The 13,034-nt window shown below is 36.4% G+C and overlaps 1 protein-coding gene across 1 annotated transcript in view; it reads left to right on the top strand.

Annotated features, from left to right (window-relative positions):
* LOC136762822 (protein phosphatase 3 catalytic subunit alpha) overlaps positions 1 to 13,034 on the top strand; it is a 237,348-nt gene that overhangs the window by 113,971 nt on the left and 110,343 nt on the right. The window contains exon 3 of the mRNA XM_066716361.1: positions 11,684 to 11,808. Within this exon, the coding sequence (XP_066572458.1) occupies positions 11,684 to 11,808 (125 nt within the window). The remainder of the gene's footprint in view (positions 1 to 11,683; positions 11,809 to 13,034) is intronic.

The following is a 13,034-nucleotide window of genomic DNA, read 5'->3' as shown; positions in this document are numbered from 1 at the left end:
ACTTCCGTGACCAAATCAAAGACCATGGGATCGCATATGATAACACACAAATCGTTAAACAAAAAAGGTTATAAACACATTGACTACAATACCGGTTAGTAAGACGAAGGTGAGTCTCTCGTTAGTATTGTTAGTCAGACATTAAATAACTACGCAGGTTAGTATTTATGTCAGGTAACTTCTCGTTATATATATATATCAGTCTCATTTACGTTTAGGTGCCGAGAAAGATCCTATCATTACTTGTTACCACAATTTCCCTTAACTGATTATTATTAAATGATTAAGGATAGGCAGGGCCACCAATAATCTAATGTCTATTAACTTGTGTCAATTTCAGACTAAACAGTTAAACAGGAATGAGAAGATATTTCTCGGCGTTGACAGATTTTATTTCTAAAATTATCAACAAAACAGTTTAATGCAACACACATTTATATTTAAGAAAACTAAATTATATTACACATTCTAGAGTCATGAATCACAGATTAACATTTCTAATTGATTTCTCAAATGTCATGAATCAGAAACACCAAACTGTTAAACTTATCTGAACTTCATCGCAGAGAGGCCTCTCTGTCTTCGGGCTCAGATAACACCACACGGCACGAGGTCCGTGTGGTTTGGAACAAAGGCAGTCCGGTTCGGCTTTGTCCAAGAACTTCCACTCAGTCGATGCACCTGGAAGTTGGGGTTTCGCGAAAGTAGAGTCGTTTCCAAACAGATTTTCCACTGGTTTGAAGGCTCCAAGGTTGTGCACAAAATCTTCTTTGTAAGCAGGGTTCCACCGTAGTTACTTGAAGACAAAGTCTTTGAGGAAAGCAGGGCCCTGTTTGTTCCAAGGGTCAAGTTTCTTAAGACTCAAATAGCTATTTAAATGACTGACACTTTCGTATACAGTTGACTTGTCGATTGTCCAGCTGTAAAACTCCACTGATCAGGTGGGCACAGGCGGGCATGCGCAGTCTGTAAAGTTCTTTATTTAATAAAGTCCTTTAAAAGAATTCTTCGTACAGCTCAATCTCCTTCTCCCAGTTTAACTCTTCTGTTGCCGGCAAAGACTTGGTTGGTTTCTGGTTCCGGTTCTGGCAACAGAGCTACAGGTTGAGCTGTGGCAGCGAGTTTCTGGTTCAGGTGAGAGAGAGGGAGAAAGAGACTGTGCGCTGTTCTTTATAGTCTGTCAGATCAATAGGTGATTGGTTCTTGAATTTTTGAGATTGGATTTCAGTTTCAGCCCCCAGTGTCCTATTGGAGGGGGGCTTGATTTATGACTGATGTCAATCCATGCCATCTTTTGGAAATGCCGGTTGGCCCGGGTTCGTAGCTCTATGTCGGGATTTCGGCTCTCGTCCACTTCAAAGAGTTTTTATCACCTACAGGCCCCTTTCTCCAGACATCTCACAGCAGGACTCCAAACCATTCGGCCTCTTCTCGGTGCCATCCTCCCCAAAACTGTCACTCTGATGCAAACCAGTTCCAAGCTGATGAGCTAAGGAAATCTGATAACTTTGGGGGGGAGAGGTTTTCTTTAGATCAGTGCTTCAGCTCACAGCCAAAATGCTCTTATCAAAATACACCCAACATAACGCTACAAAATAAAGAATAAATAACCTGCAGTTTCAATCTGTACCCCCATCCTCTGACTTGTTGACTGTCCAGCTGGGGCTGTGTAATGAACCATCTGGGGTTGACCCTTATAGAAGAGTATATCCAAAATCTCCTCAAATTAGGTCGGCATACACAAAGTTCCCTTCAAATTAGGTGGGCGTACAGCGTATACCTGTGTATGTCCTCAACTACCACTGCCTTTAACTATGTCCAGGACTGTGCTATGTATTTAATTTACAGTCCTCAGCCTCTGGAAACAGTGGCCTTATTAGTTGAAACACATATTTTGTCAGTGTAATTACAGTGAATGCATAAATATTCACCCCCCAGGGACTTTTTCACATTTTGTTATGTTGCAAACTGGAATGAAAATGGTTTTAATTGGGATTCTCTCCCTTTGATTAATACCACCTACCGTGAAACAAAAGTTAATTAAACATAAAAACCGTAAATGTGTTATCTGCATAACCACTCCAGTGTAGCTTTGGCTGCATGTTTAGGATCATTGTCTTGCTGAAAGGTGAACCTTCACACCAGTCCAAGGTCTCTCCATCCATCTTACCCTCAATCATGACAAGTTTCCCAGTCACTGCCGATGAAAAGCATCCCCATAACTTGATGCTGCCACCACCAGCACCATGGGTATGGTGTTCTCAAGGAGAACTACTGCTATGTGCTACAGTACATATAGAGTTTTGCATTTAGGCCAAAAAGTTCAATTTTGGTCTCATCAGACCAGAGAACCTTTTGCCAAATCTTTGCTGTGTCTTCCACATGCCTTATGGTTAAACCTAAATGGGATTTGATGTGATGTATTTTCAACAATGGATATCTCATCACCACTCTTGCATATAGCCCAGCTTTGTGGAGCACCTGGGTAATAGCTGACATATGGGCCGCCTCTTTGCGGATTCTCTGACCACCGACCTCCTTGCCCGGTTGTTCAGTATCAATGAACTGCAAGGCCTAGGGTCTGTAGACAGAGTCATGCTTGTATCATAATCTTTCAATTTTGTTATAATGTATTTAACTGTGGTCCAGGGGATGTTCAAAATTTGGGATACTTTGTATAACCCATCCCTAAATGTTGCTTTCTCTCAGACTTGTTTTGAAAGCTCCTTGGTCTTCATGGTATGGTTGTTTGGATATGCTCTGGGACCTTCCAAAAACAGGTATGTTTAATCTGAGATCATGTGATACTTTAATTGTCTAGTAGGTCCTCTATTAATCTAATTTTGTGACTTCCAAAGGCAATTGGCTGCACCACAGCTTATTTAAGTGTGTCATATCAAAGGTGGTGAATACTTATGCAATCAAGCCTGTTCAGTTTCTTATCTGTAGTTAATTAAAAAAGATAATAGATTTTTTTTCCAACATTGACGTTATGTAATACTTTGTGTAGATCAGTAACATAACATCCCAATTAAATTAATTCCAGATTGTAACACTACAAAAAGTCAAAGAGTCCTTGGGGCATGAATACTTATGCAGTCCACTGTAGTTTAAATTTTAACTGCAACATTTACACCTTCCCTTTCCATGAAATAGACTGCACAGACAGTGACAGCATCACGTGTTCAGGCTATGCTATTTAAAGCAGGTAGGCAAGTACTTCTATGCATGTGCAATTAAGAGAGAGAATGTGCAAGACAAAATAGTTAAGCGACTGAATGGGGCATGGTAGTTGGCTCCAGACACTAGGGATGGGCGGATTGATCCAAAGTATCGATACTTCTGATCCTGACGTTTCATTTTTGAGAATCGATCCTCACATAAAAATATCGATACCAGGTGCTTTTTCTATGAAAGTAAATGTGTATCAGATTTTGAAAAGTGAAAATAAAATGAAATGTAGCAAATTGTTGTTTAGGATAAGAACTACTTCTCCTTCCGCCCTCTCCCTCCGCTCCTAACATAGCCTGTACAGTCACATAAACGATAGTGAACACGGGTACCAGTGCTGCTCTGCTTTCATGGCCGAAAGAAAACGAGGCATCGTTTGGAGTCATTCCAGTCCAATAAACAGCAATGAAGCAAAATGTGACATATGTCAAAAGTGTGTAAGATATTGTGGCAATACCACAAACCTAAAACACATAAAAATCAGTCACACACGAGAGCACGATGAGCTGCAGGGAGGCGATTAGAGGAGGGGAGAGAGCAGACACACCACCGCGTCTGACAGTGAGGCAGAGCTGACAGAAGCCTTTCAGAGAGGCAGGCATTATCCGGCTTTCTAAGTGATAATATTAGCTTATTTTAATCATTTGAACAGAAATCAGTTCATACTTTTTATTTCTTGAAGAGCATAATATTTCAGTGGGTGCATGTACATATACACTAATACTCCGATACCCCGACTAAGGTTAATATCTGGCTATGTAAAAAGTAATGTAAACACCTTAATCTGATATCTTTAATCGGGGTCTTAATAGCAGTAACACACCAAGATTTCTGTCCAACACTTTGATTAATTTGAGCATGTTATCAGCGTTGTCAGATTTCTATCTGTTTTTTAAATGTGTTCATGTCTGACTACATAACCGGCGCCAGGTCCTTTATAAAGAGAAACGTCACTATTTCACCGATCCCATGTAAACAAGTTTTTTTGTGTAATCGCGGTATTGCTGTGCCTATAAACACTAAAGTCGAATTATATATATATATAACGTAATTACGTGGTAACTATCACGGGAATTATCACATTATTACGTGATAGGGAATGATCACATTATAAGACTGAACTAGAATACAGGAGACAAAACAACGATGTCAGACGTTAGGGATTTTGTTCGAAATTACTTTAGGTTGGGATATAGCCCCAGGGAAATGTTACAGTATTTGGCTCATGTACACAATGTCATAATAAACATTAGGTCACTCAGGTGTATCCTTAAGAATCAACGATTCTTTTGCTAAATGTTTATCTTAAATTAAGCAACACGTACATTTATTGTGCAAAGGTTGACATTTTAATTTAAACTTTTCAACAAAGCTGTTTTATAAACTAAAGCCCATAATACTGCAATTTCACTATGGTAAAATACTGATTATACTAGACATTTCAAGGAATGGAGGTCATATATTCAGAAAATTCACATATTAAGTTCAGCATGTGCATAGGCATGTTTTGTGCGTGTCTATGTATGTTTGTTTTACTCAAGATAATAATATATATAATGTGTGAATGTTACAAATAATCTTGGGGAGTCATATATACTGTATGTATGTATGTTTCCACCCAGGCTAAAATGATAGTCTGACGATATAAATACTGTGCATTTGTTCAGGATAATTCATATTGAGTATTTTCAATTTTTAAATTAGATTAGATTAGATTATTACTGTTGTCTTGATCGGCATGCTCTGTTTGTCCATGATCACATACATATTCCTGATCTTCAAATAGTAATGTTTGTAGGAGCCAATTTATGTATTAATAAACATTTATAATAATATGTTTTGTATTTCTGTATGTTGCATTGAGTATACAATTATTTTTCATTTGATAACTTGATAATTAATGTAATTGATAATTGGGTGAGAACTTGGAAGGAGTGAAATAGTTCAGGAAATTAGACAGGGCGGGGGATAGATGGTGTATTGTTGGGTCACAAACCGGTTTTCAACCACCTGTACCTTGTTTTGAAGAAAATGTGTAAATAAAGATGATGTAAATAATATCTGGACGCATGGACTTTGATTAAAGCGAAACAGTGCGTTGCTATTTTCACAGATATTTTCAAGATTGATTGTGTTTGTGATTTAAAATGTCATTGGCTAAGTATTGAGTTAGTAGCAACCTAAAGTAAGTTCGTACAAAATCCTCAACGTCTGACATTGTTGTTTTGTCTCTTGTATTCTAGTTCAGTCTGTTATTATATGACAATTCCCTATCACGTAATAACATGATAAGTCCCTAACATGTAAAAACGCGATAGTTATCATGTAATTACGTGATATATATATTTTTTTTTATGTGTGGCAGCAATACGCTTCCATAGTTTACAGCACTATGATAGCCACTGACAGTGCTAGAATAAAACGCCATGGCAGTGTACTGGCTGGGATGAGTTACTGCATCAACATAGACGGTATTCGCGGTATTGCTGTGCCTATAAACACTAAAGTCGAATTATATATATATATAACGTAATTACGTGGTAACTATCACGGGAATTATCACATTATTACGTGATAGGGAATGATCACATTATAAGACTGAACTAGAATACAGGAGACAAAACAACGATGTCAGACGTTAGGGATTTTGTTCGAAATTACTTTAGGTTGGGATATAGCCCCAGGGAAATGTTACAGTATTTGGCTCATGTACACAATGTCATAATAAACATTAGGTCACTCAGGTGTATCCTTAAGAATCAACGATTCTTTTGCTAAATGTTTATCTTAAATTAAGCAACACGTACATTTATTGTGCAAAGGTTGACATTTTAATTTAAACTTTTCAACAAAGCTGTTTTATAAACTAAAGCCCATAATACTGCAATTTCACTATGGTAAAATACTGATTATACTAGACATTTCAAGGAATGGAGGTCATATATTCAGAAAATTCACATATTAAGTTCAGCATGTGCATAGGCATGTTTTGTGCGTGTCTATGTATGTTTGTTTTACTCAAGATAATAATATATATAATGTGTGAATGTTACAAATAATCTTGGGGAGTCATATATACTGTATGTATGTATGTTTCCACCCAGGCTAAAATGATAGTCTGACGATATAAATACTGTGCATTTGTTCAGGATAATTCATATTGAGTATTTTCAATTTTTAAATTAGATTAGATTAGATTATTACTGTTGTCTTGATCGGCATGCTCTGTTTGTCCATGATCACATACATATTCCTGATCTTCAAATAGTAATGTTTGTAGGAGCCAATTTATGTATTAATAAACATTTATAATAATATGTTTTGTATTTCTGTATGTTGCATTGAGTATACAATTATTTTTCATTTGATAACTTGATAATTAATGTAACTGATAATTGGGTGAGAACTTGGAAGGAGTGAAATAGTTCAGGAAATTAGACAGGGCGGGGGATAGATGGTGTATTGTTGGGTCACAAACCGGTTTTCAACCACCTGTACCTTGTTTTGAAGAAAATGTGTAAATAAAGATGATGTAAATAATATCTGGACGCATGGACTTTGATTAAAGCGAAACAGTGCGTTGCTATTTTCACAGATATTTTCAAGATTGATTGTGTTTGTGATTTAAAATGTCATTGGCTAAGTATTGAGTTAGTAGCAACCTAAAGTAAGTTCGTACAAAATCCTCAACGTCTGACATTGTTGTTTTGTCTCTTGTATTCTAGTTCAGTCTGTTATTATATGACAATTCCCTATCACGTAATAACATGATAAGTCCCTAACATGTAAAAACGCGATAGTTATCATGTAATTACGTGATATATATATTTTTTTTTATGTGTGGCAGCAATACGCTTCCATAGTTTACAGCACTATGATAGCCACTGACAGTGCTAGAATAAAACGCCATGGCAGTGTACTGGCTGGGATGAGTTACTGCATCAACATAGACGGTATTCGCGGTATTGCTGTGCCTATAAACACTAAAGTCGAATTATATATATATATAACGTAATTACGTGGTAACTATCACGGGAATTATCACATTATTACGTGATAGGGAATGATCACATTATAAGACTGAACTAGAATACAGGAGACAAAACAACGATGTCAGACGTTAGGGATTTTGTTCGAAATTACTTTAGGTTGGGATATAGCCCCAGGGAAATGTTACAGTATTTGGCTCATGTACACAATGTCATAATAAACATTAGGTCACTCAGGTGTATCCTTAAGAATCAACGATTCTTTTGCTAAATGTTTATCTTAAATTAAGCAACACGTACATTTATTGTGCAAAGGTTGACATTTTAATTTAAACTTTTCAACAAAGCTGTTTTATAAACTAAAGCCCATAATACTGCAATTTCACTATGGTAAAATACTGATTATACTAGACATTTCAAGGAATGGAGGTCATATATTCAGAAAATTCACATATTAAGTTCAGCATGTGCATAGGCATGTTTTGTGCGTGTCTATGTATGTTTGTTTTACTCAAGATAATAATATATATAATGTGTGAATGTTACAAATAATCTTGGGGAGTCATATATACTGTATGTATGTATGTTTCCACCCAGGCTAAAATGATAGTCTGACGATATAAATACTGTGCATTTGTTCAGGATAATTCATATTGAGTATTTTCAATTTTTAAATTAGATTAGATTAGATTATTACTGTTGTCTTGATCGGCATGCTCTGTTTGTCCATGATCACATACATATTCCTGATCTTCAAATAGTAATGTTTGTAGGAGCCAATTTATGTATTAATAAACATTTATAATAATATGTTTTGTATTTCTGTATGTTGCATTGAGTATACAATTATTTTTCATTTGATAACTTGATAATTAATGTAATTGATAATTGGGTGAGAACTTGGAAGGAGTGAAATAGTTCAGGAAATTAGACAGGGCGGGGGATAGATGGTGTATTGTTGGGTCACAAACCGGTTTTCAACCACCTGTACCTTGTTTTGAAGAAAATGTGTAAATAAAGATGATGTAAATAATATCTGGACGCATGGACTTTGATTAAAGCGAAACAGTGCGTTGCTATTTTCACAGATATTTTCAAGATTGATTGTGTTTGTGATTTAAAATGTCATTGGCTAAGTATTGAGTTAGTAGCAACCTAAAGTAAGTTCGTACAAAATCCTCAACGTCTGACATTGTTGTTTTGTCTCTTGTATTCTAGTTCAGTCTGTTATTATATGACAATTCCCTATCACGTAATAACATGATAAGTCCCTAACATGTAAAAACGCGATAGTTATCATGTAATTACGTGATATATATATTTTTTTTTATGTGTGGCAGCAATACGCTTCCATAGTTTACAGCACTATGATAGCCACTGACAGTGCTAGAATAAAACGCCATGGCAGTGTACTGGCTGGGATGAGTTACTGCATCAACATAGACGGTATTCGCGGTATTGCTGTGCCTATAAACACTAAAGTCGAATTATATATATATATAACGTAATTACGTGGTAACTATCACGGGAATTATCACATTATTACGTGATAGGGAATGATCACATTATAAGACTGAACTAGAATACAGGAGACAAAACAACGATGTCAGACGTTAGGGATTTTGTTCGAAATTACTTTAGGTTGGGATATAGCCCCAGGGAAATGTTACAGTATTTGGCTCATGTACACAATGTCATAATAAACATTAGGTCACTCAGGTGTATCCTTAAGAATCAACGATTCTTTTGCTAAATGTTTATCTTAAATTAAGCAACACGTACATTTATTGTGCAAAGGTTGACATTTTAATTTAAACTTTTCAACAAAGCTGTTTTATAAACTAAAGCCCATAATACTGCAATTTCACTATGGTAAAATACTGATTATACTAGACATTTCAAGGAATGGAGGTCATATATTCAGAAAATTCACATATTAAGTTCAGCATGTGCATAGGCATGTTTTGTGCGTGTCTATGTATGTTTGTTTTACTCAAGATAATAATATATATAATGTGTGAATGTTACAAATAATCTTGGGGAGTCATATATACTGTATGTATGTATGTTTCCACCCAGGCTAAAATGATAGTCTGACGATATAAATACTGTGCATTTGTTCAGGATAATTCATATTGAGTATTTTCAATTTTTAAATTAGATTAGATTAGATTATTACTGTTGTCTTGATCGGCATGCTCTCTTTGTCCATGATCACATACATATTCCTGATCTTCAAATAGTAATGTTTGTAGGAGCCAATTTATGTATTAATAAACATTTATAATAATATGTTTTGTATTTCTATATGTTGCATTGAGTATACAATTATTTTTCATTTGATAACTTGATAATTAATGTAACTGATAATTGGGTGAGAACTTGGAAGGAGTGAAATAGTTCAGGAAATTAGACAGGGCGGGGGATAGATGGTGTATTGTTGGGTCACAAACCGGTTTTCAACCACCTGTACCTTGTTTTGAAGAAAATGTGTAAATAAAGATGATGTAAATAATATCTGGACGCATGGACTTTGATTAAAGCGAAACAGTGCGTTGCTATTTTCACAGATATTTTCAAGATTGATTGTGTTTGTGATTTAAAATGTCATTGGCTAAGTATTGAGTTAGTAGCAACCTAAAGTAAGTTCGTACAAAATCCTCAACGTCTGACATTGTTGTTTTGTCTCTTGTATTCTAGTTCAGTCTGTTATTATATGACAATTCCCTATCACGTAATAACATGATAAGTCCCTAACATGTAAAAACGCGATAGTTATCATGTAATTACGTGATATATATATATTTTTTTATGTGTGGCAGCAATACGCTTCCATAGTTTACAGCACTATGATAGCCACTGACAGTGCTAGAATAAAACGCCATGGCAGTGTACTGGCTGGGATGAGTTACTGCATCAACATAGACAGGAGCTGTTGTAAAGAATAGCATGTGTCTATGTAGTGCCTAAAGTGACAATATTCAAAAGCCAGATGTTTGGAATTCTGTTCCCTGTTTAGTATTCTTCTTTACTTGTATATAGTTATTCCGGTTGTTGGTAGTCTAATATACTACCATGGCCTTGTCAGATCCTTTTATTTAGGCAACACTGGAAGGTTGTGGGTTCAAATCCCGTGTGGGGCAGTGCTGTTGTACCCTTGAGCAAGGTACTTCACTTTGATTGCTCCAGTAAAATGCCCAGCTGTATAAATGGGTAAAAATGTAAGTCGCCCTGGATAAGAGCATCTGCTAAATGACAAATAATGTAATGTAATGTAATTTAGTTAATAAAAAGAGGAGGGTGAAATGCTCTGAAGCAGGATGTGACCTCTGCAACTGACTGCCTCCCCTCTCCCAACCCCACACCCCTCCCCCCCTTCCAATGTTGTAATAAAATAATTTTTTTAACCAGTTTTGTTAATGGGGTTTCATTTATTCAAGCATGATAGACATTTTTGATTATCAAATGGTCATAAATAACAAGAAAATGCATAGATTTCTGTCATAAGGTAACTCATTGCCTTTACTGTACACGGAACGATCATGCTTACTGTCATGTGTAGTCACCCCCCAAAGGCCCATTCTGAGCCAGGAAAAACCCTGAGTATGAATTTGTCAGAAATATCAGTATAATGGGTGTATCGAGAATTCATCCCAAAAAATTCAGCAAACGGCAGTCTTGTGGTCGGAAACAGCTCATTGAGGAAAGACAGAAGGATGCTAACATGACTACAGTCATAACAGTAAGAAACTGGCTCCAGTAAATCAAATAACAGTTGAGTACAACAGAAACATATCAGAGCACACAACTCATCATACTTTGTCACAGATGGGGCATGGCAACCACTGACCTAAGTGAGTTTCACTCCTGTCAGCATAAAACAAGAAACTGCGGTTGCAGTGGGCTAAGGAAGACAAACACTGGAAAATGGAGTATTGGAAAAACATCACCTGATCTCATGAATCCCAGTTCCTGCTGTTTTATACTGATGGGAGGACCAGCATATGGCAAAAATGGCAGTAGTCCATGGATCCATAAATGCAGGCTGGTGGCAGCAGGGTGATGGTGTAGGGCATGTTTTCGTGACACACATTGGGTCCCTTGAAATGAGTGGAGAAACATCAGGTGCATCCCTTCATGGCAGCAGTGTATCCATCTGTGAATGAGTTCTTTCAGGAGGATAATGCTCCATGCCACAAGGCTAGGAATGTCCAGGAATGATTCCAGAAACATGACAGTGAATTCAGCTTACTGTAAAACACACTATTCTACATCAAACAAGCTATTCAGAGTAGAGATCCACCTCCAGTTGACTACCAGTCAACATCTATAGGAAGCAATGGAATTGCTTGGGCCAGCATCCCTGTGGTGCATATGTTATGTACTTGAAATTAGAAAATCAATTTCAGAAAATCTTGTAGTTGAAAAATTAACAGATTCTGTCCTGTCTTTGTGTTTTCTAGTGTGCGGTGACATACACGGTCAGTTCTTTGATCTGATGAAGTTGTTCGAAGTGGGCGGATCGCCAGCCACCACTCGGTACCTTTTCCTTGGAGATTACGTTGACAGGGGCTACTTCAGTATTGAGGTGAGATAAATGTTCAAGGGTAAAGTAACAGCACATGCTTGTCTGACTGAAGACATATTTGTATTGGGGCTTCTGAGTGATTCAGCAGGTATAGTGTTATTTTTTTCTACTTCATCAAAATGTAATTATATATTTAAAATGATTGATGAAAGATTTAACAATCATATATAACAAAGTAATAAAACAGGACCCTATCATTATCAGTAACTTAAAGGGTAAATAAAAATGTTTATATCTTGATGCTGTGATTGTATTTAATCATTATATAATAATACTGTGTTCAAAAACATCTTCATAATGACACAATGCCAATGTACCAAATCACCCTGCCGGGGCTGCTCTCTAAGAGCAATTTAACATGTCTTTGTTGTACCATGTACTGTAAAGCATGTACTGACATTACGTCCTGATGCTTACTGACACACACCTTAAAGCATTGTCGTGTAGCCATTATACTAACCAAATGGAATCTATTTTAGCCATGTGCTGTGGTAGTGATTAAACAAAATAGCAAACAGCTGAGCAATGAGTATTCAACCTCCCTTGCACATTTTCACATTTTGTTGTGTTACAACCTGAAATATTGATGCATTTAAACAGGATTTGTTTCCCTTTGATTTACACAATTTGTGAAACAACAGAAAAAAATGAAATTATTGGTTAGAGAAATATTCAAAAATAGTCAATACATGGTAGAACCACCTTTGGCAGTAATTACAGGTGTAAGTCTATTGGGTTAAGTTGCTACCAGGTTTACACATCTGGATTGAGTAATATTCGCCCACACTTTCAAAATTGTTCAAACTCTGTCATGTTGGATGGGAATTGATGATGGACCAAGTCTTCAAGTCTTGCCACATATTCACAATCAAATTCAAGTCTGGGCTTTGACTGGGCCACTCTAACACATTCACTTTTTTTTAAACCACTCCACCATCACTGTGGTTGTGTTCTTGGGGTCTTTTGCAGACTGAAGAAGGTTTCCTCAAGGATTTGTCTGTATTTAGCTCAATCCTTTTTGACTAATATTTTTGCAATATTTTTGCAAATTCCACTACTTTTTTCATGGTAGTAAATATAAAATAAACATTTTTATTTACCCTTTAAGTTACTTTTTTCAGAAATGGCTTCCTTCTTGCCACTCTTCCATACAGGCAAGATTTGTGGAGTTCCTGATCAATTGTTGACACATGGACAGTTTCTCCCATGGGTAATGGAAACAGATG

The sequence above is a fragment of the Amia ocellicauda genome, chromosome 11, assembly GCF_036373705.1.
Source record: "Amia ocellicauda isolate fAmiCal2 chromosome 11, fAmiCal2.hap1, whole genome shotgun sequence".
NCBI lineage: Eukaryota > Metazoa > Chordata > Actinopteri > Amiiformes > Amiidae > Amia > Amia ocellicauda.
This window is presented reverse-complemented; position numbering and strand designations above follow the sequence as displayed.